Below are 24499 nucleotides of genomic sequence, written 5' to 3' on the forward strand. Positions count from 1 at the left end.
TCTCCTTCACCGTCCCCAATGTCGTCCCTCGCGAATGCACTTGCGATGAAGAAGCGTCTGTCCGACTCGATCACTGACAGTTGGAGCAGAAGGCGCCCGTCCTTACCGCAGGGTGCAACTCCGCCGACGATACTACCGGGTTCCTCTCGCTACAGCAAGGACGCTTCCAGTAATAGCAATGGGAGCTCCGTCGCCTCGAAATCGCGAAGCCGAGCGTCATCGGCGGCTACCCCTACAGCCGGCACTTACGCGCGAAGTCCCCCGTCGTTGAACTCGTCGCCGTCGCTGGCAACCATCGCGTCGGTGGCCAGCTCCAGCAGCGGTTCCAGCTACCGTGGCGGCCTGTCCCGAAGGGATTCGTATGATATCATGAGGGGCTACTCGCAACCCTCGCTAGCCAGCATACCGAGTCGCGGCGCGACGCCAGGAGAGGATTCGCCAACAATACCACGTGCTTTGGATCCTGTGCGGAACGTCTCGAGCCGGCCCATTGCTAACTTGGCCGACATACGGCAGGCGGAGGAAGATGGCTCTCTAGATTACCAGGGCGGCTTCTGGGAGGTGGCTGAGAACGTCGATCCTACCGTTCAGGCGGCTGCGGATGTCGGGATGAGGCGGGTGGGCCTGACGCGGAAAATCTCGGATTCCAGGAGGATAATGACGCCGGTGTTGGACAATCAGGATGAGGGAGGCGGGAGTGCTGCCGAATTGGAGGAGGGGGACGACCACGACGAGAGCACAGTGTTAGTGGCTACACCAAGGAACCGGGGATCGACACAGTCTGGCGCCCAATCGTCGACGTACGACATGTCGTCGGACGAGGAATCCACTTCGTCTTCGGTGGGAACGAAATCGACAATCGGTTCGACGCGGACGGGAGCTTCGTTCACGAACGCAAAAACAAGATCGTCAAGGGGCTCGGGATATCCGCATCTGGAATTGCAGACTACTTTTACGCGGCCGTCTACGGCCAACTCCATGGCGGTCGATCGGCAGGTATCCGCGTTGATGCGGCCTTCGAGCTCGACGGGGTATCTGTCGAGGACAATGAATGCTTCGCCGATGAAATCCGGCACACCTTCGGGCAAGGTGAGGTTGCTACCTGGGCTAGAGATCCCGGGATTGGAGGAGTCGGGTTCGCGCCTGTCATCTCTCGCGGGCAGATCCTCGTCGTCAACTTCATCGAGCCAGCATACATCTGCGGCGAGCAGTAGAGCACCCTCAACGAACATCAGCTCGGTGATCCGTTCGGACAGCAATTCGTCCACAACTAGCACTTCGACAAGTACGCAAACGGCAAGGACCAATACCCCATCCGCTCAGAGAAAGTTGGTTTCGTCGCGTGACCGGAATGCCATCCCAAGAGCGCCTGCTGCAGCGGCTTCGACTCTCAAGAGCAAATCCCGACACCCGCCCAGCCTCGAGCCGCCGATTCCGGACCCCGCCAGTGCGCCCAAAGTTGACCCTGCTCCAGCGAGCGGGATGTATTGGTATAAGGCGCCGACGCATGGCCTGGAACATAAACCGTTGCGCGCGCACACGTGTACGCTCGTAGGGAGTAATATCTATGTGTTTGGCGGGTGTGATCTGACCACGTGCTTCCATGACATGCACGTCTTCGACGCGGACTCCATGTCGTGGTCGAAACCCGAAGTGTGCGGCGACATACCGCCGCGGCTGCGCGCGATGACGTGTACCGCGGTCCGCAACAAGCTCGTCATATTTGGCGGCGGCGACGGCCCCATCTACTACAACGACATCTACGTCTTTGACACCACGACGTCACGATATACCAAGATCGAACTGGGCAAGGACGACGTCATGCCGTGTCCTCGCCGCGCCCACACCGCCTGCCTCTACAAGAACGGCATCTATGTGTTCGGCGGCGGAGACGGCGTCCGCGCGCTCAACGACGTGTGGCGCCTCGACGTCACCGACATCGGCAAGCCCAGCTGGCGCCAGGTCTCGCCCGCGCAGTCGACCACCCCTCCCTCCCACGACGGGAGCTCCTCGGTAGCGCCGGACCCCGTCCGCCCCAAGGCCCGCGGCTACCACACCGCAAACATGGTCGGCAGCAAGCTGATCATCTATGGCGGCTCCGATGGCGAGGAGTGCTTCAAGGACGTGTGGGTCTTTGATGTCGAGAAACTGCTGTGGAGCTGTGTGGAAATCAAGAAGAGCTTTTCGAGACTGAGCCACTCTGCGACCGTCATTGGGAGCTACCTGTTTGTTGTCGGGGGACACGATGGCGTCGAGTACTCGCATGAGGTGCTGCTGTTGAATCTGGGTATGTTCCTGTCGGGTCGGGTTGGGTTGGATTGGTTTGGATTGGATACTGACCGTGTGGTGCAGTAACGATGCAGTGGGATCGCCGCAGAGTCTACGGCATGCCGCCGAGCGGCCGGGGGTATCATTGCGCGGTTCCGTACGACTCAAGACTCTTCATCATTGGCGGCTTCGACGGGTACTTGTCCCCCCCCCTCCTCATAATGCACGGGAATACTAATAGATCCAGACACCGAGTCTTCAATGACACGTACATCCTCGAGCTCGCCGTCAGCAGCTACTACAGCCAGATCTCGCACTTTAGCGTGGTGGTTAGTCCTACTTGACCAGCGTTTTCCACCTTCTTCACCGACATCGACACCGCCACCGCCACCCCCATCGCTACACACTCACGATATCCACGAACTCACTTCAACTACTCATTGTATTCACTAGTCGGCGTGGGGGTTTCCATTCCATTTCTCATTTTTCTTAGTCCATAACTAGATCCGAAGCGCTCCTGGAGTCAAAAGTTCCCCTCTTCTCTCTTCCTCTTTTCTACTTTATTTGGGCTGGTTTGGTTAAGGGAGTGGTCTGTTTTTTGTTTTTGTTTACTTTGCCTTTTTGCCTTGCTTATGTTTCTTGGGCGTTTGCTGTTGCTGTTTGCTGTTTGCTGTGAGGGATACTGATACTTTATTGGGAGGGGGGGGTGCTGGCACTGGGAGGAGGAGGAGGAGGAGCGATGTTGGGGACTTGCTTATATTTGCTGAGGGTTGGAGACGAGGAGGGTTCTATTCTATTCTATTCTGATGTAGTGCTGGTGCTTAAACGTTATTAACCTTTTACTGAGATCTTACTCTTCCATTCAATTTCTATTCGGCTGGTTTATATGGTGGTGGTATCATGGTCGGTGTAGAAATGGGGTGTGAATGGGGTGGGATGGGATAGGATGGGATGGGAGAATGGGGTGGGAGAATGGAATAGATTTGACTTGACTTGACTTGATGTGACTTGACGTGACTTTACTTGACTTGACCAGTGTTCGACATAGGTAGTCCGGTCGGGACTACAGTCCGGACTCCGGACTGGACGGTCTGCCAAGATCTGTCGGACGGACTGCCGAATAGTAGTCCGTCCCGTCCATGGATTCCAAGGACTGGAGGGGACTGCAGTCGGTCCTGACCTCTAAACATTTTGGACTACATATGTAGTCCGTCCGAACACCGCTCCCGGACGGACGGCTGCCGAGATAGGTACAGTCCGGTCCGAGATACAGTCCGGTCCGAGATACAGTCCGGTCCGAGATACAGTCCGGTCCGAGATACAGTCCGGTCCGAGATACAGTCCGGTCCGAGATACAGTCCGGTCCGAGATACAGTCCGGTCCGAGATACAGTCCGGTCCGAGATACAGTCCGGTCCGAGATACAGTCCGGTCCGAGATACAGTCCGGTCCGAGATACAGTCCGGTCCGAGATACAGTCCGGTCCGAGATACAGTCCGGTCCGAGATACAGTCCGGTCCGAGATACAGTCCGGTCCAGTCAAAGGCCCAGGACGGATGGACTGGACTAGGTATGTAGAACACTGGTTCAGTTCTGATAGTCCAGTTCTCATTGTCTAGTTCTCACAGAGTAAAGTACAGTCTAGTTCTCACAATCCTGTCCAGTCCGGTTCTCATAGTATGGTTCTTGTATAGTAGATACGGTTCTGATACAGTACGGTTCTCACATGTACCATACAATCCCGTTCTCTCCCCGTTCCCCCCGTTCCCTCCAGCCCATCCAGCCCGTCTATCTAGGTATCTAGTACCCGTGCTCTCCAAGCCACTTCTCAACCTCGCGCGCATCCCTCTCGACATACGCCGCATTCCCCCTAATATTATCCTTCACGACGCCCAAGCCCTTATCATATCCAGTATTATCCTTCTTTCTAAAGAACTCCTCGATCTCGCTTAACACCTCTCGGTTCGCAAACTTATTCAGCGAGTTCTTCAGAAACCTGTCCAGGACGACCATATTCCCGCTGAGCTGCTTATACACCTCGTCCCAGTTCTCTTGTATGAACCGCCACAGCGCCCCGCGCGCCTCAGAGTTGTTCGACAGCGCGATCGCGGGCGTGTGCTTGTCCTGCACCTTGACTTTGTCCGACAGCGTGAACTCGAGGACTTGGCGGATCAGCGCCGGTTCCCGCACGCGCCCGAGGGAGGAGAGACAGATCTCCTGTCCGTCGATGGCCGCAGTGCGCGCGTACTCCGCCAGCACTGCAGTGACGGCGACGGCGCCGCCGGTGCCCACCGCGGTCCGGAAGATTGCGAGGCGAAGGGACGGGTGCACCAAGGATGTGTCGCCCGAGGTGTAGGCGGCGAAGCGCCGCTGCGCTTCGGCTATGACGGCGGCGTGTCCGCATGTGCCCGCCGTGGAGAGGAGCAGGGCCCGCAGGCGCCCCGTCAGGAAGTCCTCGCCTGCGCTGAACTCCCAGCCCAGTTTGGCGACGGTCGGAGAGATCAGCGATAGGGTGAATTGTGTGAGGCCGTCGCGGATACGGGGGGAGGACTCGGCGAATAGGCTGCGTAGCTTGTTGAGCTGTGAGAGGATCTCGGACCACACTTGGTAGGACTGCTCGTCCGACAAAGCGTGCAGGAAGCTGAGTAGCCCTGCGGTGCTGCCCGCGCCGGAGAAGGCCATTGCTGCGGCGTCGGCGATGAGCCCAACGCGGTCGGAGACGGAGAGCGTGTGCCGGTCCGCGCCGAGCTGGGTCAGCCGCGAGGAGGGGTAGTTGACGCGGTAGAAGCCGTTCTGGCCGTGGTTGAGCTTGTAGTGCGATGTGTTGAGGTTCTTGATGGTGGATTCTTTGGCTGTGAGCGCGGCTACCTTTTCGGCCGAAGAGGTGTACGCTTCATCGTTCAGGAAGAGCGGGATCCACCAGGTGGTGCTGTCTTCCTCCGGCTTGACGTCGCCGGTGCTCAGGAACCGGCTCTGCTTGACCGTGATCTGTCCGGGCGCTTCGGTCACGGTGAGCACGGGGAATCCAATCGTCTTGATCCAGTTGCGCTGCAGAAACACTTAGCACGGAACAACTCGGTAGTGACCAAGTGACAAACCATGAACCCAGCCACGTCGGCACCTGCCTCCTCTCCCAGAGCTGTCCAGAGATCTTCGGTAGTAGCGTTTCCATAGGCGTGCTTCTTGAGGTAGTTGGAAACGCCGTTCAAGAACGTCTCCACACCGAGGTGACTACTGAGCATACGAATAGTGCTGCAGCCCTGTATTCTAATCAGCCACCTTCAACATCACCTCAACACCACCCGGTCATACCTTGAGATAACTGATATGATCGAAGATCTGATCAATCTCGAGCGCACTGCGCACCTCGACCTCGATCGGGTGGCTTCCACGCAAGCCGTCGAGCTGGAACGCTGTTTGAAGGGATTCAGTCTGAGGATGTGATCGTCAGTTGGGGAATCATGAGCGCGTGCCTCTGGATTGTCGACTCACGACAAACTGGCCCCACACGTCCCATTCTGGGTGAAATTTGTCGGTAGCCAACCTGCAAAGAATGAGTATCCGAAGCATTGGTAGGGCTGTGTGTTGGGCACATACCATCCGACCCAGGTTGCGAATCCCTCGTTCAGCCACAGCTCCGACCACCAGTCCATCGTCACCAGGTTTCCGAACCACTGGTGGGCTAGCTCGTGCGCCACGACTACGCTCTGTCAGCTCGGATGTCCGGATGCCTGATTGGTGTTTACTAACCGTAGGCAACCCTCGTCTTGTAGCGAGCATCCGAGGTCTTCTCGTCGAACAGAACAGCGGTCGTTCTGTATGTGATCAGACCCCAATTTTCCATCTTCGTCCCGGTTAGCATGGACCTCAACTTTCGAGTCGGATTGGGTCAACCTACAGCACCGTGTGACTAACAAACCGAGTGTCAGCAATGGAATATATGGCGGGGTTGGTAGGGACTTATAATTACAAATTCATGAACAGCCAACAGGTCGACCTTTGGGAGGGGATAGTCGATTTTGAAGATCTACAGTCGTTAATCCCATTCCAATGCCTACGGGCGTGAACACTACCTCCGAGAAGTAATCGACAATCTTGCAGGCGTTCTCGAGGGCGAAGCGGCCCTGCTCGGCGAGCCCCTTGGTGGTGTAAACCCTGACGGGCAGCTTCCCGCGGCCTTCATACTCCCTCTCGGTGAACGACTCGACATACTCAAACTCGCCGCACGCCCAGGCATAGAGGTACGTGCTCATCTTCGGCGCGGTGACGAACGTGACCTTCTTCAGTCCATTGCCCAGGTCCTTACTCTCCTTCTCGGGCTGGTTCGACAGAGCGGTGTAGCTCTCGGGGATTTCGATCGAGAAGTCAAACGTTGCCTTGAGGTTCGGCTCGTCGAAGCAGGGGAACGCCCTGCGCGCATCGCACGACTCGAACTGCGTCGAGTACATCCAGTCGTCCTTTCCACCGTTCTTGTACGCGCTGCGGTAGAAGCCGGCCATCTCGTGGTTCAGTGCGCCGGAGAACTTGATGGTGAAGGATGCGGTCCCCTCGTTCGGGATCTCCTCCGCCAGCGTGAGCTGTGCTATCTCCGTCTTCTTGTCATAGCTGATGTCGGTGACGGCGACGGTGGACTTGCTGCTGTCGAGGTACACGCTGCCAGAGTGCAGTGTCAGCTGCTTCGAGTTGATCGAGATCGTGCGCGTGGCTTGCTTCAGCTCGAGCGAGATCGTGACCGTTCCGTCGTAGGTGAAGCTCGAGCGGTCGAGGTTCGTGAGGTCGAGCCCGTAGTGGGTTGGCTTTACGCTGCAGACAGTCAATCTCTATGCATTTGGGCGGTATCAGATGCACATACTGCGAGGGGAGGATATCTCTGTCGGAAGCCATGGTTGATACGATGAATTGATGGTGTTTGATTGAAACACTATCGCCGTTCGCGGGGTAGTTTTATGTTCAGGCTGACGTAGGACAAAAGGTGGGGAACGCGCAGTCCGGTGGTAGCCGTTACGATCGCCCGCGCACGCTCACTGAAAACTACACTCCACACGAGAGAGGCAAGACTACAGTTTAGATCCTCATAAAGTGTTCGAAAATTCCAAGTTGTTCCAGTTGCTGTTTTGGAGCTGTTTTTGGAGCTGTATAGCGGCACGTGATCAGTCGCGTATTCGAAAGACGCGAACCCTCAACCACTCTACTCTAAAGTGCCTACACCGCTTTCCCTTATACACACAAACCACTATACAGCAGCGAGCCACCACCCCTTCACCCTCCCACCTCCACCACCACCACCACACATATACGCGCATCCCATCTAATATACGCGTGCACCACACAACATGAATTCGTCACTACCATTGATCACGCCCAGAGACGTACGCTTCCCCCTCTTCCCGCGCACAAATTCACGACCGCCAGCTAACACCCGTCCTCCACCTAGTCGCACACACTCTGGTACACGCCGTCGTCGAACCACATCTACTACCCGCCACCGCCCGCCTACACGCAGTACTCCGGCGGGACCTCCGGCTCACCTCACAACAACGCCTCACAGTCCGGCGGGTCCGGCCAGAACCAGCGGGGCGCACCACGGAGCACGCGGCTCTCGGTCCTGGAGCAGCTCGAAGCCGACGAGCAGAATGTCGCGATGCGGAAGCTGGGCATCCAGCGCTTCGGCGCGACGTGGATAAAGCCGCCGGGAATGTTGAAGACGCTGCAGGGAGAGCTGGATGAGAAGGCCGAGCGGGAGGAGGCGGAGGCCCAGGAGCTGCTGGAACAGGACGTCGAGATCCCTTCTGCCTTCGATGAGGACCCAGATGTCATGCATGAGATCACGGATCTGGATGCGAATGTCCCTGAGGGAAGCATTTCGGATCTGGAGGGCGCGGTGCCGGGCGATAGTGAGGATGATTCGTTCATGGGCGTGGTTGTGGGCGGTGAACAGGACGGGGAGGAGGAGGAAGAGGAGGGGGATGGTGGTGAGGTGGATCTGGATGATGATGTCCCTGAGGCCGAGGGGGGTTCGTATTCTGATGAGGATGAGGACGAAGAGGAGGAGGAGGAGGAGGATGATGAGGAGGAGGATGGCGATGAGGATGAGGAGGAGGAGGAGGAGGGCGCGCACGTGTCTACTGCCCATGAAGCACCCTCGGGCTCATCCCGTCCTGGCTCGGAGGAAGTCGGCGCACCCGACGAGAGCCCGCTCCAGGCTGCATTCTCGCACGACGAATGCTATCCCGACGAGAGGCGACAGCGCGCGAGACAGGACTACAACTGGAGGGGAAACTCTCGGTATAGACGCGAGACTACCGACAGTATGGAGGTGGACAGCGAATAAGCAAAAAAAAAAAGAGGTGGAGCTTTTGTTGTTGGTTCTCGGGAGCAGATTACCTGTAACCTACTCGGCGTTTGTGCCTATTTTCTTCACTTCGCTTCTAGTTACCCAATAATTACTTGGTTGTGGCGTTTCAATGATAAAGCTCCGATCCGGTTCGGCTCGGTTCGGTGTTTTGTACCTATTTTGAAGATCGTGGAATTGACATTGCACACAGACGAGCAAGAAACGGTGACTTCAAGGCAACGCGAGGCGAAATTCCTATGCGGATATAAGCCCAGACCACCAGCCGTTCCCTCCTCGCCATAATGGATAAATGACCTCGCGAGAAAAAGCCATGGATGCGGTTGTCACCACCCCACCGCTGCGGACTCTCGTCATGTCCATGCACCGGGACGGGGATATATAGCCCCCCCTCCAGCACCAGCATCCTCTCCCGCCAGCCAGCAGCAATGAATCCTACCACTCTACTGCTACTTGCGGCACCAGCCCTGGGCTGGGTCGTCCCGGACGACGCCATGGCTCAGCGCATCTCACTCTCCTTCCAGTCCCCGGCTCAGCTCGATATCCAGCAGATTTTTAACGCTTTCACGGAGCGCCTCGAGAGCAGGCTTGACGAGCTTGAGGGCACGACGCTGCTTACTGCCTTCGCAAGGAAGGATTCGGACGACGTTAAGGTGTTGGATAAGCAGAGTGGAGAGCGGGATGATGTCGGCGTGATCGATCAGGTTTACGAAAAGTATCTGGATCAGAAGGATGAAGCGTGGGAGGTAGGTGATGATCTGGAGTATCGCGGTGTCGAGGAGTGGGTGAAGTATTTTGGAATGGATACGGAGGATGGAGAGATGCTGGAGGTGGAGCACCATAAGAAGAAGGACCACGATCATGAAGGCAAGCATCACGGTGGGAAGGACCACGATCACGACGGCAAGCACCATGGTAGGAAGGACCACGACCACGACGGCAAGCATCACGGTGGAAAGGACCATGATCACGATGGCAAGCATCACGGTGGAAAGGACCATGATCATGAAGGCAAAAACCACCACGGTGACGACCATAAAGGCAAACACGGCGACGACCACAAGGGCAAGCACGGCGACGACCACAAAGGCAAACACGGCCACGACGGGGACCACGAGCACTCACCGTACGTACCTCCATCCCGCGAATGCACCAAACTGACGCCATACAGCCACGACGAAGACCCGCCCTACTCGGGGCCACCCAAGCACCGTCCCCACATGCCTCCGCGAGACCACACCGGGCCACACACTAACAGCACACTGTGGGACCTAATCTCGAGCTCCAAGCACACGACGCGGTTCGCGTCACTGCTGAAGAAAGACTCGTCTTTGCAGTCTTTGCTCTCCTCGAAATCCAGCAACATCACCGTCTTCGCACCGAGCAACCACGCCATCTCCACACTCGAAAAGCACCTCAAGAAGGGCCACGGGGACAAGGACGTTCCACCAGACGTCCTCCACCGCGTGCTATCGTACCATATCGCGAATGGCACGCATCGCTCGCAGGATCTGCGCTACCATAACACACTCATCACTCGCCTCCCAGATGCGGACCTGGGTGAGGGCATGGACCAGCGCGTCAGGATCGGGCTGAACCATAAAGGCCCGTCGCTGAACTTTTACAGCCAGTTCACCATGTTCGACATCGTGGGCCCCCCCCCCCCCCCACTTTCTCCTTTGCCCTCGTATATATCCGCCCAGTACTAACCCCCCACCCCGCAGTTCGCACAGAACGGCGTCGTGCACGGCATCGACGCGGTACTCCTTCCGCCGCCGGACATCAGCACTCTGATCTCCTTGTTGCCGACGGCCTTCAGCACGAGCGAAGCGGCTTTGTCGCGAACCGGTCTACTCGACACACTCCCCAAGCTCTCCGGCTCAGGGCTGACCGTGTTCCTCCCGTCAAACTGCGCATGGTCCAAGTTGGGCTACAAGCTGAACGGCTTCCTGTTCTCGCGGTGCGGCGAGAAGTATCTGCGCGCGATAATGAAGTACCACATCGTCGTGGGCCGCACGCTCTACTCTGACGCGCTGGATGTCCCACAGAATCAGAGGGCAAGTAATGAACTCGATGATCCCGCCGGTCTGTTGCATGGCTATGTTCATGTAGACCTCCCGACGCTGCTAAAGGATAGACACCTGAGTGTCGATATTACGAGACTGGAGAGGTTCCTGAGTTTTAGGGTTAATGGGTTGAACTCGATTGGTACTCACCCCCCTCCCCCCCTCTCCCAGCTAATAGGTGGGTGAATGCTGACGCGCATAGTCGTATCCGATGGCCTCGCGAAATCCGGCGTCATCCAGGTGCCGGACCACGTCTTGATCCCGCCGCATAGTCTTGGTGAGCACCGGGATCCGCCGGAGGAGGTGGAGGCGGAGGAAGATGAAGAGGAGGAGGACGAGGAGGCGGAGGAGGGAACGTACTCGATCTCGCAACTGAAGAGGATCCTGGCGCCGTACGTCGAGAATGAGCAGGAGCAGGAGTGGGAGCAGGAGCAGGAGCAGCAGCAAGAGAGCAGCAAGATGCTGTGGGGCGCGGAGCGGGAGTGGGAGGGCTTGTAAGCTTGTGGGCTTGTGGGCTTGTGGGCTTGTGGGCTTGTGGGCTTGTGGGCTTGTGGGCTTGTGGGCTTGTGGGCTTGTGGGCTTGTATGATAGGCTGGGTAGGGAGTGGATGTGGATGTAGATGTGGATGTAGATGGGGGATGTGGATGTGGATGGGTGTACGTGGATGTACGTGTAGACGTACGTGTATTATATGTGAGATATGTATGTAAGATATTGACGACGGGAGTACTTCCTACCTCCTGCCTCCTACCTCCTTCACCGGAGTGGAGGGGAGTGGAGGGGAGTGGGGGGGGGTACGACAAAAATAAATAAAATGCTTGGTTTGGAGAGCATGGTGGTATACGGATTGAACTCGAGGGTATCGTGAGATCGTGCGATATATCTGCTGGGAGGTAGTGGGAGGTGCTGGGAGGTAGTGATAACAACCCGAGGAGGAGGAGCAGGCAGTGTTCTACATACCGGTAGTCCGGTCGGGACTGCAGTCCGACCCTTCGGACGAACTGCCGAAAAGTAGTCCGTCCCGTCCCGTCCATGGATTACGAGGATTACGAGGACTACAGTCGGTCCTCACCTCCGAACATTTTGGACTACCTAGTCCGTCCGAATACCGCTCCCGGACGGACTGCCGAGATACAGTCCAGTCCAGCCCGTCCAGTCCAGTCCGGTCCGGTCCGAGGCCCAGGACGGGCGGACTGGACGGACGGTCTGGACTATGTATGTATGTATGTAGAACACTGGGTGCAGAAGGAGGAGGAGAGGAAATTGTGATCGATGCCGTTGCAGATGCTGTTTCCACCGTCGTAGTTGTCAGTCCCAGCACATATACCGGTATACGGGTGGATGAAACTTTGAGCACCACGCTGAGCCGGCTATGGATGCGGACACATTAACCTGAAGGCGATAACCATTAGGTATTCCGCTGTTTTGTATTGTACACCACATACCGTACGGGAATACCGCACATCAAGACCACAGGACTTCCCAATCTTCAAGTCGCGCACACTCGAGCCGTCCGCATCCATAAGGTAACCCATTACCCACTTTTCATATCCATTCAGTGGGAAGGAGCATCGTCAGTAGGTACATTATGTAGTCAGTATAGTACATCCACGGTCTACCAACCACACCACCACCACACTGCCACACCGCCAACTCCACCAACTCCACTCCAGCCCGAACCTCAAGGTCCTCAAGTTAAACACCATAAACACCACCCATTATCCATAGGCACTTCGCCATTCCTCTCCATTCTCTCCATTCGTATGATAAGCTATGATATGATATGTACGTAACCCCCGCCATCCCCGCCATCCCCGCCATCCTCGCCAACCATCCAACCATCCATCCATAATGTGTAGCCCCATAGCCCCATCTCTCAAGAAACATCTCCCAAGTTCGCACAGCACGGTGGATCACCCGCAATCACGCACAGCCAACGAAAGAAGGGAAAAAACAGCAGCCGCCCATCACACATCCCATCCCATCCCATCCCATAAAGGCAAGGCAGCAAGGCAAGAAAGACAAGGCAAGAAAGGCAAGAAAGACAAAGGATAAGTAAGTAAGTACATAAGCAAGTACATAAGCAAGCAGAAAGATACATAGAGCAGAAGGATAACCAGCAGAAGGATAACCAGCAGCAGCAAGCAAGCAGCAGTAAGCAGTAAGCAGTAACATCCCGCGTATTCCCCAAACCCGATAAAACCCCGGAAAGACTAGACAACAACAAAAAACTAGAAAGCACACCTGAAGAGGGAAAAAAACATATCAGAAGAAGAAGAAGCAGCAGAAGCACAATAAATGGGTGCAGATACTATACATACAAGATGAGACAACACAGAATGCAACACAGAATGCAACACAGAATGCAATGCAGTAGTAGACTAGTAGTAGACTAGTAGTAGTAGTAGTAGTAGTAGTAGTAGTAGTGCAAATCAAACGCCCGATGTCAATGCTATGCGAAACAAAGCCCTCCCAGCACACAAACTGCCGTTTCCGTTTCCGGGTATCCTCCCCTCCTACGCCATCTGCGGCTCGGGGCACACTAGCTTATCGCGTTCCTCCTTCTCTGCGCGATCCCTTGCCAGCCTTGCAAGAGCCGCCGAAATATCCGACACCGGGGCGGAACCCGGGCCAGCAGCAGGCGATTTGCCGGCGGCGTTCGTGAGCGTGGGAGTGAGAGCTGAACCTGCCTGCGGTGGAGATGGAGGCGGGGGTGCGTGTTGCTGTTGCTGTTGCTGTTGAGGGGGTGGAATGATGAACCCACTGGACTGCGGCATGGGGCTCGAGTGGTATAGCTGGGGCTGAGGTAGCGGCGCGTGGGAATAGTATTGCTGCTGTGTCGGCGGCGGCGGCGCCATCGAGACGGACGGACTGTATCTTGGCTGCTGCTGGGAGGGATGCTGCTGCGAGGGATGCTGCTGCGAGGGATGCTGTGGGAACGGGCGATGCTGCATGACAGGCGTGATCGGCGAGTAGCTCTGCGGCCGCGTGGGGGAATGCGCCTGTGGTGGTTCTCCTCCAAACATCTGTTTCAGCGGAAAACTCATTGACGATGAACGCTCTGCAGAGGAGGCCGGAGGCGAGTAGTCATGGTTGAAATGCGGCGAGGATTGCATGGAATGGACGGGAGTGGCCTGCGGTGACATTGGAGCCATCTGACGGTACTGGTTCTGGGGGCCAGGGCCAGGGCCGTATCCGATCAACTGGTGGTTGTAGTACTGCGGCCCGTATCCCGGCGGCAGACTCATGGTGTATCCCGGTGCCTGGACGACATGTACTGACGACTGGCGATACGTCTTTCTTGGTGGGGGCTTCGGCGGGACAAAGCTGGATGCCGGATTGTGCACTCGCTTGGCAGGATCGTCGGTGTACTTCGGTATGTACTCCGTAGACTTCTCGCCCAGGTAATGCCACCAGAACTTCACCGGCTCTTGCTCGGTGTTAACGAGGCCCTCTCCGACCACCAGCTCGCCCCACGTGTATCCAGAGCCCAACTCTCCAAACGGCACATCTGCTTCCAGAATATCTTTCTGGGCCACCTTTGGTTTCCTCTTCGGATAGCTGGGGTTGGGATACATAGGTGCCGTAACGGTGGCATCGGGGAAATCCGTTTGCGACGAATCCTGGGCGAGGATCCATTTCCATTCGACTTCCAGGATGTCTCTGCAGCTGCCAGTCAGCAAATGTACGCAGGGAAGCTAGATGAGAAGAAGAAGAAGAAATACCCTCTCGGCAAAATCTGCACCAGCACGGTTCCCTCCTGGACACGGTTCTCACGGACAACACCAGCAAATATTTCGGTGTGGCCCCCAAGATACTGCATCTGTATGACATCGCCCTTGATCAACGCGGCCGAGTAAGTGCGCACCAACGGGTCGTTCTCCAACGCTTCCGCATCAATATCCTTTGGTCGCTTGGAACGGTGGACTTTGCACCGGTAATCGATATTTGTCTGCGAGTATTGCTTACCGTCCTCGCCGGTAACCTGTACGTCCACCATGTTGACCAAAACACCTGCAGCGGCGGCGCACGTGGCATGGTACGCGCGTGTGCACTTCTTGGCTGAACACTGGAAGCAGGAACCCTTCTTCTGGCGACAGAACATGCACTTCAGTTCAAGTCTTGCCTTAGGGATCTCTTCGGTGTTCGCAACGAGTTCCTTCTCGCGAGCATCGTCCCACTTGAAGTATGTCTCGGGTGTGTAGAGGGCACATAGTCTATGCATCGTTAGTCATCTGATTTGTACTAAGGGTCTCACAGCGTACTTATGTGCATGGGCTCCATTATCTGTTTCTAGTAAAGGCTCAGACGGTATATCATTTGGACAAAGAACACACTACAATATAGCAACAGTAATTTAGCAAGTTATCATCAAAGCCATTTCCAGATCACCACATCAAAGTGGAAACAACGACGTACCGGCTCTCTGACAGGAGTCTTTGCAGGTTTTCTGGGTTTCTTGGCGATAGTGATGGTAGTACCATCCTCGGCCTTTCGCTTTCTCGGCCTACCGCGCTTCGGCTTTCCATCGACGCTTTCCGGAGGTGTGGGGAAATCACCAGGCTTCTCAATCTCCTTACCCTCCTCATCATAATATCCGTATTCAACCTCGTCATCGTCATCAAACTCGTCATCCGTCGGAAGGCCGGCCAGCTTGCGTTCAATCTCATCGATATCAACAAACACCGAATCGTCAACGCACTCGCACTTCTTCGCGTCACGTCCAAACTTGAGCCATGAGCTAGTCGCAAAGTTAACACTCTCGGCGCAGTTGTATCCTAGGTTGTATCCGGAATGGTAACCGAATGGGAACGTGATCACAAACTCGCCCTGGCGGTGAACTAGTTTATTAACTTTGATGCCATGCTGTGACAACAGGGCTGGTGAAACCAGAAAGGTTTTATGACGGAGGAATTCCGAGCACTTCTTAGCTTCATTCGGCCAGATGCCTATCGAACCAACGTTAGCTACACTGGAGAGGCTTTGTGTGGGGGGCATACTCTTCATGACTTGCTCAAACTTCGCCTTGTCTTCGCTGGAGATGGAATACCATTGTTTGGGCGCACCAAAGTGGATGTAATTGATGCTGTACAAGTCCATATCCTCCAGGTGCCACGAGAACGTGCTCTTCCACATCCCGAGGTACAGGTACGCCGTGTTGACACCCGGCAGCTTCTTGCCCAAACAGTCCAGCAGGTTCTCGAGCTTCGCGACGTTCCACGAAGTAGTGCGCTCGTCGAACAAGCTGCCGGGCATGTCGGCACCGTAGAGCGGGCTGTTATAGGTCAATGTTCTCCAGTAGGCCTTCTCCAGCTCAGCACAGCGCTCGGCAGTGAATTGGTCAACATCCGATATGCGGTAGTCGAAACCTTCGTAAGCGATGTCATCGGCAAGTTCCCTTTCCTCGGCTCGTTCCTTGGCTGTCTTGCGGCGAGGAGCAGCCTTCCTTGGCTGACGACCGCCGGGCGCGTCGGCTTCTAGGCCGGGGGTCTCCTGCGTGCGATCCCTATGACGGGGTTGCCTTCCGCCCACTGGTTCCGGTGTAGCGTCCTCCACCTTGTCGACGGGAGACTCGGGGGTGGGAGGGTTGGTCTTTCCCGACGACGCCTCATCCGGATCCTCCTCAGCCTTAACCTCTTCCTTGACCGTGCTCTTCCGTGTCCTTGTATTCCTCTTGACCGCCGGCTGTGTCTGTCCCTTCCTGCGTTCACCACGTCTCGCCGGCGGCTGATGATCGCTACCCTCACAGAGGCTTCGCCACTCGGGGAGATTGTACGTTCGCTGCTTCTGGACATTCGTCTGCCGGTATTCGCCCGAGCTTCCGGCAATGTGTTGCTCAATGGGGTTTTTGATCTTGATGTCGCGGACCTTTTCGTCGAGCGGCGGTAGCGAGTCATGCCTAGTGAACAGTGCCAGACCGAGCATCAGCGACATCACACACACACAGCAGACGCAACACAACCGACACGGGGGACGCTTGGATAATCCACATACCATTCCTTCGGAGGGACGATCTTGACAATCCCCGACCCCATTCCGTAGTGGTTGATGTTGTCGACGAACTTCTTGAAGCTTCTGAACTGGTCCATTGTCTATTCCCGGGGTCAGCACAACACGCCGGAGTGTGCCACCACCACCGAAACCCGAAGCTTCCACACACACACACACACACAAAAATAACAAGAGCAGTAGCAGTGGCAGAGCAGCGGTAACCTACAGGAGTAAAGACGGGAATCCTCGTTCCCTCAGAGTAATACGCGGGCAGTATCTCCTCCTCCTCCTCTTCCTCCTCCTCTATTTCCTTCTCCTCCGCGCCCTCCGTGTCCGCATCAACAAACTTCAAGAACTGGCCGGTATCGGCCATTGGCGGTGGTACGACAATCTCGAACTTTGCCGGCTCCACCGCCGCCGGCTCCACCGCCGCCGACTCCACCGCCGCCGGCGTCGCCGCCGCTGCCGAAGCCATTCGACGAAGCGAAAGCGAAAGCGCTGGGTCGCTGGGTCGCTGGGTGGTCGCGGTAGGATACGGGTTGTAATATTTTCCTTCTGCAATCGTTCGTTCGTCCGTGCTTTCGTTCGTTTTCGCTAATCGTTCGTTCGTTCGTCCGTTCGTTTTCGGTGGTCGTTGCTCCGCCGCCGCGCTGTTTTGGTGGTGGGTGTGGGCGTTACGGTTGCGGTTGTATCTAGGTAGAGTAGAGTAGTCGCAGTTTCCCGCGCAGTTGCGCAGCTGCTGCGATCGGAATTCGGCGCGAACGGATGGACGAACGAACGAGCGAGCTCCTTAGCGCGCTAGGGCGTGGATCGGTGGGGAGGAAGGGAAGGGAAGGGGAGGAAACGGAAGGGAATGGAATGAAGAGATTGGATTGGTGGAGAGGGTATGTACAGGTGAAGTCGGAGGTAAGTGGAGGTGATTCTCTAAGCTGTGCCGTTCTGCGTGGAGGGGAGGAGGGGGGGAGTAGTTGGACTTGTGGGGGGGGGGGGCTGCTTTCGTGTGTCTCGCTCTCTCTCGCGCGCTCTCTTCTGTCTCTGTCTCTGTGTGTCTCTGTCTCTCCGTCTCCGCTCGCTGTGGTCAGGTCAGTGGTTGCTGCTTAACCCGTGCCAAGCCGGCGCTCAGCAACGCGGAAGGAGGATAGCGTTGCTTTTCAAGGCATCATCCGATTTTGCGGAAAGCCACGAAACATGGCATTTCGGGGGGTCGAAGTCGAAAGTGGTCGTCGTCGATGGCAGGTCATCGCCGTCATCGCTGTCTGTATAGGAATGGGCATGGGGGAGATATCACTCTCCCACTCACTCAATCAATCAATCAATCAATCCATCAACCAATTACTCAATCAATCAATCAATCAGTCACTCAATCTCTCAATCTCTTGCCAGCCAGTCAACCAACCAGCCAGCTACAGTCTAAAATCTACAATAACCTTCCAACCTTCCCCGCATATCCCCCACCGACCCAACCTACCAGTGACCACACACAGAGCCCCATCAGGCGCATCGGAACCATCTCCGCTGCTGCCCAGCTGCCCCTGAAGGCTGATCCAATGGCACGTCTCCTACATACTGGCAGCAGTCAGTTTGTATGCAGGAACCCGGATCGGCGTGCGGCGTGCGCAACAAAGATTCAGGATAGATAGCTTCGACAACTTACAAGTCTCGCAGCGCAGCAACAGATGTGAGATTGCTTCCGTGCCAGTCAGGCTGTCAGAAAGCTTGTGTGCCCCATGTCAGCCCCCTCGTCGTTCCCCCCGTCGTCTCCCCCGCGCCAACTACGGTAACCCCCCTCCAATGTCCATCCTCCCCCGCACTGCGCCGCAGGCACTAGTCAGATAGATACATACCCGGAGATGCAGAACATCTGTGAATATCTACATTGATTGATTGACTGATTGTTCACAGCATTGAACCCTACGGTTATGGCCGATAGAGATATCCACAACACAACATTTTGACCAAGAAGTTCGACCACCAAATCCATGTATGTAGAAGTGACAGCCAAATCCCCCGGTCCTTGAAGAATATTCAAAAGCGAGCCTCCGAAGAAAGAGGCTCATGTTGTCGGTTTCTGCGCTGTAGCGGCGCGTCGTATATAAGGTATCTGTAGCCCTCCTCTTCTCCAAAAGGTACCCTCAACATAACCAACCAGTCTAGCGCACACTGCATGGTGCTCGAGAGTCGAGATGAATCGTCGTCTCGGGGTTTGCGTCTCGGGGTTTGCGTATCTATCTGTCAAGGCCGGGACCCGATGAATATCCAGCAGCGAAGATATTTGGATCGAAGATATTTGGATCGAAGATATTTGGATCGAAGATATTTGGATCGAAGATATTTGGATCGAAGGTAGGAACCGTGGGATTGGCGAAATGCCAGTCGTCGTGGTCAACGTTGTCCTGCGCAAAGCGCTGAGCTCTCCTCCCCCGCCGTCGCCATATCGCCTGCTGAACTGGCTCTCCTATAGTAGTGTGATAATCTGTGAATACACAAACCGCCTCTCGAGAGCTGCAGAGCATGCAACGTGAGAAACGTTGATAGGTACTTGCATGATATGCCCGCCGCTACCGATAATGGTGCTATGTAAAGAACCTAGCCTACATGAAAAGAGTCGGGGACTCGGGGGAGTGGGAATCAAGACGAAGACAGAGATGAATATGAATATGAAGATATAGATGAAGACGAAGATGAAGCTGAAGATAAAGATATAGATGAAGACGAAGATGAAGATGAAGATGAATATAAAGATAAAGATATAGACGAAGACGAAGATGAAGATAAAGCTAAAGATGGCAAAGCCAAAAGATGAAACAGGAACACACCGGGAACCCCTCACTTTTTGCACCCTCCAAACCCTCCAAACACACACACATACACTCCAGCAAGCAGCAAGCAACTATGAGAGGCAACCAAACAAACCACCAACAAAAGTGCCGCACATACATAACAGCCTGGATGTTTACGAAGATAAGAAGAAAAGAAAGAAAAGAAAGAAAAGAAAGAAAGAAACAATGTAATTGCCCAGAAATCCAGATCCCGAGTATAGCATGCGTACACCAGAAGCACCAAAGGAGATCACTGAAAAAAACAGACTTGAAGAATGCCTCAGACGGAACAGATGCAAAACAAGAAATCAAACCCCTATTGTGTAGTATGCCAGAAGAAATTATCACAAAAACGAGATCTAATCCTCTCGTTTTTTACAAGCCTAATGCTCTCTGTCCCCCTCAAACCATACAGCGTTCCCGTTCAAACCGTACCGTAAACTCCAAAGCGTACCGAACCAGACACTACAGAACGAAACACAAAGGAGAAGAACATACAGTTAGTTTAGGTGGAGATGGGCTGGGATGGAGCGGCTGGGGTGGCAGCTGGCGCAGCAGTTGGGGCGGCAGCTGGGGCGGCGTCCTCCCTGTTGAAGTTCGCACGACGTCCTCTGTAGCCCCCACGTCCGCCGCGGTCGCCACGTCCACCGCGGAATTCACCACGCTCGCCACGGTCACCACGGTCGGGACGGTCACCACGCTCAGGGCGGTCACCACGCTCGAGGCGGTCACCACGCTCGGGGCGGTCACCACGCTCGGGGCGGTCACCACGCTCAGGACGGTTACCACGCTCAGGGCGGTCGCCACGGTCACCATGTTCGCCATGGTCACCACCTCTGTCGCCACGGAAACCACCCCTTCCACGGAAACCACCACGGAAACCATCGCCTCTTCCACGGTATCCTTCGCCCCTTCCACGGTATCCTTCTCCCCTGCCACGGTATCCACCACGACCGCCCCTTCCACGCTGCTTGCGTTCAACGTCTTGGAATTCGGTATTCTCCTTTGGCTCGCCGGAAGGTGCCGCCGGTGTGGTAGTCGGTTGCGCGGTATCGGCAGCCTCGTCGGAGACCTTTCCATCATCGGCCCAAGATAGAGAAGAAGCCTCCACGGGGGCAGCAAGATCAACCCAGCCGCTCTGGATCTCCTGAGATGAGTGCGGCTCTGAAGAGGTAGCAAGACCGGCAGCATTAGCCGCTTCGTCCCCGGTAGTTGTGGCCTCCGGAGCAGAAGGGGCAGCTTCTAGCTCAGCGCCGTCGGCGCTCGTCGGAAGCAGAATGGTGGCGCCAGCGTCCTCTTTTGGGGTGGGGTTGTCGCCAGAAGAGGCATCAACTTGGGTGGTGGTCGGCTCGATGACATCCGTGGCAGCGGCGGCTGGCTGTTCTTCGACCTCTTCTTCTTCGTCAATCTGGAGACTCATGGCGAGTTCCTTGATGCGGGCAACTGTGGCAGCGATGTCAGTACCAGGTACAAACAGCCGTTCCCACTACCAGGTTCGAAACTTACAGGAGAAGTGGTTGTCCTCCCCAACAAAATCGGTAGACGCTTCGGCCAACTTGAGGCAGGTATTCATGCCTTCACCGGAATACACGAGCACCAAGACATGCTCGATGGCCTCATCCTCCTCGACATTTCCACTCTTGAACGACCTCCTGTAGCCGGCTAATCTCAAGAACTTGAGCAAAGTGTCGACCTTGTGGTTGCCCTCTTCGGTTCCCTGCTTGAGACCTTCCTTCTTTGCTTGCTTGATGGCCCTCGTAATCCTGGCTTCGTAGAAGCGTTTCTGCTGTACCAAGCGGTCCTCGATCTGTTTGTCCTCAGCGTCGGCCAGTGACTTCAGCTTATCGTAAACCTCCAGGAGCTCCTTGTGCAAGGCCAAGGTGACGGGCTTGTCCTGGAGCTTCTTTCGTTCGTCGGCGTTGATCAATCTCGTGGTCGCCTGTTCGTCCTCAGGCAAGTCCTTGATCTTGTCCTCGGAGCGTTTGATGTTGTCCTGGATGGCATGTAAGAATCAATCGAACCAAACGGAATGTTACACAATCCAATCCTTCACTGAGTGTCACATACCAGCTTCTTCGCCTGTCGCTTGAGTCTCCTGTTGACGAAAATCCACATCAGCCATCTGCAGAACAAGTAGATGGAAGCAATCATGGTTGCCACAACCGTAACCTACCTAGCAACATCCTTGAGTGACTCTTTCTCGGGCTTCTCGCCCTTCGCGGCCGCTCCGGACTCTGAAGTTCCAGCAGGAGGGGTATCGGTGTTGGTGGCTTCAATTGGAGATGTCGGATCGGCAGTGGAGGAAGCATTCTCACCCTCGACGGAGGTCAGGGGAGCGGGCTTGGTAGCTTCGTCGACGGATTTCTTCTGGCCTCGTCGTCGCTTGCTGGCAGCCTTGTCGGAGGCCGGCGGGGCGGGGTTTGGTGTAGTGGACATGTGAGCGGTTTCTTCGTGGGAGCGAATCAGAATCCAGCAGAAGCAGCAACAGCAGCGGCCCCGCAAACAGCAGGGAGCTCTTCGGTGACGATGGAGAGGGAGGTTCTTACTAGACAAAATGGATTAAGAAGTGAATTGGTTTGGATAGGAGTGGGGTCGAATGTCGTGGGTGAAGAGGAGCGAGAGAGGGGAGATGAAGATGGAGGGGAATGAAATGAATTGAGGGAGGGGAGGGGAGAGTTTTGGGAGGATGGAGGTGGTGGGAGTTGCTGGTTGGATGGTTGTGTTGGCGGGCTCTGGCTTTGCGTCGTCAACGAAAGAGGTTAGACCCACTTTTCGACCCCTTGTGTCGCACAAACGCGGGGGAGCTTCAAACTTCAACTAACTAGCCTCAACACGTGACTATATAGGTTGGGGCTCCAATCATCGGTGTAGGGAGTTTGCTTCTCTCCAGACATGCAGGAAAGGAGTCCTCCAAACCTGCTGGACGGCTCCAGTTCTCTGGGGTTGATTTTCTGCTGGTGCAACCGGTCAGGGTGGCAAATTGAGCGGCGCAGCTGTCAAGCAATCAAAACCCGGGAACTGGAGCACACCGCGGAACCTGCATGAAAGCACCCGTCGTCGACAAGCTACATATATCTGTGCACCGTCGTTCTGTATCTTCAGGCGCTCCTCCCTGGGCCGTATCCAATTGACACACCAGCGAGTGGAAAGAGACTGCAGCTTGCCGCTCATCAACGCCAGCTCATGCGCGACATGACATGCATCCTAGCCACGGTTGCTGAAGCTCGTCTCGCCTTTTGCCTTTGTCCCGATGGTCTGCGGAAAACGCACAGCCCTCTTTGTTCATGACTTGTATTGCTTGAGTTGACGGAACACCGCTGCGGATACCCGCACCCACGCCAGCCATGTGTAGAGGTTGTTCTGTTGCGCTGACGAAACCTTAGGGACACCTCGATCGAGTGCTGCCAGATTACCTAGCCGGACATCAATGAATCAATCTTCGAGTTCTCCAGGCAGAAGCTTTCCGAAGCTCTGGTTCAACTCTTTTCTGATTTGATTCCAGCACTTTAATCAGTCTACAACTCTCGGCTATCTCAAAGTGACTGCGAGTGATCGACCATGTCCAGACACACCAGGCCGCTCGGCTCACAGGGAGAGCTCATCGCTGATCGAAGGGCTGACGACTCTCTCCGTTTGAAGCATCGTGGATTGGGCACCTGATCGTTTATTTCCTGATTGGGTTCCTTGAGGCTCGCTGCATCCATAAGAAGCTTTTGCCAGCCATTCCCTCCTTCTTTCTTTCTCATCCGACACCTCCACTCCCGTACCAACCACAACAAACAACCTCTCCCTCCCCCCCTCTCCCCACCTTCACCCTTCACATCACCTCCTCTACCTTCCCCATCTCCTACCGCCTTTCCCCAGCCTTCTCCCTTCTTGCTACTTACAAGCACATTTCCATCAAAACCAAAAAAAAAACCATCAAGATGCCTGTTGAGAAGGTGTATCCGGAGAGGATCCTGATCCCGCGTGATCAGGACGGAAACCTGCCTGACCGTGCGATGGTCCCCTACTTCAACATCCAGTTTCCCGACAATTACCCCGGCAACGGACTTGAGTACAGGCCGTACTTCGACACCAATCTTGGTAGGCTCTACTACACACCGAGATCCACCTACCCCACCACGGCAGTTGCCCTGGTCCCGCAGGCTCCTCTGTCCCCCTACGGACTCGGCGAGCTCCACTATTGGCCCCTGGAAGCCGATGGTCGTCCCGCCTTCCCTGCCCCGATCCCGGCCGCCGCCTTCGGCCACTACCATGCCGCCGGCCCCGAGCACCGTCCGGCCCCTCGGCCGTATCCGGTTGGCATCATCGCCGCACCTCCGCCTCTGCAGCCGCAGCCGCAGCCGCCGCAGCAGCCGGCTCCAGTCCGTCGATCCGCTCCTCCCCGTCCCGTCGCCATCGTCGCCAGACGCCCGCCCGCCACCTACCCGGGTGTTCGCTGGGTGACGCATTGTCCTGAGCCTGGAACTCCCGCGCCCCCTCGGCCCGCGCCCCAGCCCGAGGTCCCCGCCCATCTCGCCTGGGAGGACATGATGCAGCGTCGGCAGATCGCCAACGACGCCGAGGAGGACTACCGCCGCCTACGCCACCTGGCTGTCGAGAGCTGGGTAAGTGCTTTGTCTCTCTCCACCCATTCCCTCCGCTCCGCTCATCCCCCTAACAACCAAGTCAGGCCGAAAACCGCTATGGGAACCAGTAGCAGTAGGGGCAAATGCTCTCTGCGAAACCTCGAAAACTCGAAGATCTGATCCTTTCATTTCATCTGCTCTGTTCGGATCTGTCTTTGTATGTCAAGAACTTGTCCATCTGTTTGTCCATTTCCTTTTCCTTTTCCTTTTTTCTTTGTCGCAACGATACCACGACCTTCTTCCTCTACGACTACCTACCTGCCTACCTACAACGCCATCGTACGACCCTGTTTCTTTCACGACACAAATTCTTGCGGGTATCATTTCAACTTTCAACTTTCGGTTTCAGCTTCGGTTTTCGACATCCGCATGC

At 55.8% G+C, this 24499-nt stretch overlaps 8 protein-coding genes across 8 annotated transcripts; 4 read left to right on the plus strand and 4 right to left on the minus strand.

Moving 5' to 3' along the window:
* Positions 1-18: 18 nt before the first annotated feature.
* Positions 19-2612, plus strand: BZA05DRAFT_336926 (uncharacterized protein; the record flags this gene model as incomplete). The annotated part of the gene is made up of 3 exons (XM_051480833.1): positions 19-2287; positions 2353-2464; positions 2516-2612. 3 exons carry the CDS (start codon positions 19-21, stop codon positions 2610-2612), a joined length of 2478 nt encoding a protein of 825 aa, XP_051339606.1.
* Positions 2613-3853: 1241 nt separating this feature from the next.
* BZA05DRAFT_396876 (peptidase family M1-domain-containing protein) lies at positions 3854-7223 on the minus strand. The gene is made up of 10 exons (XM_051483569.1): positions 7120-7223; positions 6341-7070; positions 6238-6294; positions 6166-6177; positions 6018-6111; positions 5865-5967; positions 5760-5811; positions 5580-5699; positions 5366-5527; positions 3854-5315 (listed from the first exon to the last, which is right to left on the minus strand). The coding sequence occupies exons 1-10, from the start codon at positions 7149-7151 to the stop codon at positions 4068-4070; spliced, it is 2610 nt and encodes an 869-aa protein (XP_051339607.1). The 5' UTR covers positions 7152-7223; the 3' UTR covers positions 3854-4067.
* Positions 7224-7308: 85 nt separating this feature from the next.
* Positions 7309-8808, plus strand: BZA05DRAFT_436014 (uncharacterized protein). Its single transcript, XM_051486391.1, has 2 exons — positions 7309-7636; positions 7702-8808. The coding sequence occupies exons 1-2, from the start codon at positions 7601-7603 to the stop codon at positions 8596-8598; spliced, it is 933 nt and encodes a 310-aa protein (XP_051339608.1). The 5' UTR covers positions 7309-7600; the 3' UTR covers positions 8599-8808.
* Positions 8809-8965: 157 nt separating this feature from the next.
* Positions 8966-11238, plus strand: BZA05DRAFT_436015 (FAS1 domain-containing protein). The gene is made up of 4 exons (XM_051486392.1): positions 8966-9745; positions 9791-10268; positions 10344-10827; positions 10888-11238. Exons 1-4 carry the CDS (start codon positions 9048-9050, stop codon positions 11181-11183), a joined length of 1956 nt encoding a protein of 651 aa, XP_051339609.1. The 5' UTR covers positions 8966-9047; the 3' UTR covers positions 11184-11238.
* A 1271-nt stretch (positions 11239-12509) lies between these two features.
* Positions 12510-13039, minus strand: BZA05DRAFT_396882 (uncharacterized protein). Its single transcript, XM_051483570.1, has one exon. It carries the CDS (start codon positions 12858-12860, stop codon positions 12609-12611), a length of 252 nt encoding a protein of 83 aa, XP_051339610.1. The 5' UTR covers positions 12861-13039; the 3' UTR covers positions 12510-12608.
* A 49-nt stretch (positions 13040-13088) lies between these two features.
* BZA05DRAFT_352903 (JmjC domain, hydroxylase-domain-containing protein) lies at positions 13089-17147 on the minus strand. The gene is made up of 7 exons (XM_051481331.1): positions 16903-17147; positions 16680-16777; positions 15686-16584; positions 15105-15634; positions 14951-15021; positions 14411-14902; positions 13089-14348 (listed from the first exon to the last, which is right to left on the minus strand). The coding sequence occupies exons 1-7, from the start codon at positions 17047-17049 to the stop codon at positions 13202-13204; spliced, it is 3384 nt and encodes a 1127-aa protein (XP_051339611.1). The 5' UTR covers positions 17050-17147; the 3' UTR covers positions 13089-13201.
* A 2696-nt stretch (positions 17148-19843) lies between these two features.
* BZA05DRAFT_35845 (uncharacterized protein) lies at positions 19844-22246 on the minus strand. Its single transcript, XM_051481446.1, has 5 exons — positions 22042-22246; positions 21669-21942; positions 21563-21590; positions 21002-21488; positions 19844-20938 (listed from the first exon to the last, which is right to left on the minus strand). The coding sequence occupies exons 2-5, from the start codon at positions 21929-21931 to the stop codon at positions 20001-20003; spliced, it is 1716 nt and encodes a 571-aa protein (XP_051339612.1). The 5' UTR covers positions 21932-21942; positions 22042-22246; the 3' UTR covers positions 19844-20000.
* A 1175-nt stretch (positions 22247-23421) lies between these two features.
* On the plus strand, positions 23422-24197 carry BZA05DRAFT_444677 (uncharacterized protein; the record flags this gene model as incomplete). Its single annotated transcript, XM_051486928.1, has 2 exons — positions 23422-24105; positions 24171-24197. 2 exons carry the CDS (start codon positions 23422-23424, stop codon positions 24195-24197), a joined length of 711 nt encoding a protein of 236 aa, XP_051339613.1.
* Positions 24198-24499: the final 302 nt, after the last annotated feature.

This window comes from Tricharina praecox (genome assembly GCF_024521635.1).
Source record: "Tricharina praecox strain CBS 144465 chromosome Unknown BZA05scaffold_11, whole genome shotgun sequence".
NCBI classification, from domain to species: domain Eukaryota; kingdom Fungi; phylum Ascomycota; class Pezizomycetes; order Pezizales; family Pyronemataceae; genus Tricharina; species Tricharina praecox.

What these genes read in the sequence shown, in the direction of transcription:
- BZA05DRAFT_35845 (XM_051481446.1), bottom strand. Translation starts at nt 21,931, where the DNA reads ATGTCCACTACACCAAACCCCGCCCCGCCGGCCTCCGACAAGGCTGCC. An exon ending in AGCGACAGGCGAAGAAGCTG is followed by an intron (nt 21,489 to 21,562) that starts GTATGTGACACT and finishes CATGCCATCCAG; the next exon opens with GACAACATCAAACGCTCCGA. An exon ending in GGAGGACAACCACTTCTCCT is followed by an intron (nt 20,939 to 21,001) that starts GTAAGTTTCGAA and finishes TCGCTGCCACAG; the next exon opens with TTGCCCGCATCAAGGAACTC.
- BZA05DRAFT_352903 (XM_051481331.1), bottom strand. Translation starts at nt 17,049, where the DNA reads ATGGCCGATACCGGCCAGTTCTTGAAGTTTGTTGATGCGGACACGGAG. An exon ending in ATCGTCCCTCCGAAGGAATG is followed by an intron (nt 16,585 to 16,679) that starts GTATGTGGATTA and finishes ACTGTTCACTAG; the next exon opens with GCATGACTCGCTACCGCCGC. An exon ending in GTGCAGATTTTGCCGAGAGG is followed by an intron (nt 14,349 to 14,410) that starts GTATTTCTTCTT and finishes TGGCAGCTGCAG; the next exon opens with AGACATCCTGGAAGTCGAAT.
- BZA05DRAFT_436015 (XM_051486392.1), top strand. Translation starts at nt 9,048, where the DNA reads ATGAATCCTACCACTCTACTGCTACTTGCGGCACCAGCCCTGGGCTGG. An exon ending in GGGGACCACGAGCACTCACC is followed by an intron (nt 9,746 to 9,790) that starts GTACGTACCTCC and finishes GACGCCATACAG; the next exon opens with CCACGACGAAGACCCGCCCT. An exon ending in AGTTCACCATGTTCGACATC is followed by an intron (nt 10,269 to 10,343) that starts GTGGGCCCCCCC and finishes CCCACCCCGCAG; the next exon opens with TTCGCACAGAACGGCGTCGT.
- BZA05DRAFT_396882 (XM_051483570.1), bottom strand. Translation starts at nt 12,860, where the DNA reads ATGTTACTGCTTACTGCTTACTGCTGCTTGCTTGCTGCTGCTGGTTAT.
- BZA05DRAFT_436014 (XM_051486391.1), top strand. Translation starts at nt 7,601, where the DNA reads ATGAATTCGTCACTACCATTGATCACGCCCAGAGAC. An exon ending in CATTGATCACGCCCAGAGAC is followed by an intron (nt 7,637 to 7,701) that starts GTACGCTTCCCC and finishes TCCTCCACCTAG; the next exon opens with TCGCACACACTCTGGTACAC.
- BZA05DRAFT_396876 (XM_051483569.1), bottom strand. Translation starts at nt 7,151, where the DNA reads ATGGCTTCCGACAGAGATATCCTCCCCTCGCA. An exon ending in CAAGACGAGGGTTGCCTACG is followed by an intron (nt 5,968 to 6,017) that starts GTTAGTAAACAC and finishes GACAGAGCGTAG; the next exon opens with TCGTGGCGCACGAGCTAGCC. An exon ending in ACGTGTGGGGCCAGTTTGTC is followed by an intron (nt 5,700 to 5,759) that starts GTGAGTCGACAA and finishes TCACATCCTCAG; the next exon opens with ACTGAATCCCTTCAAACAGC.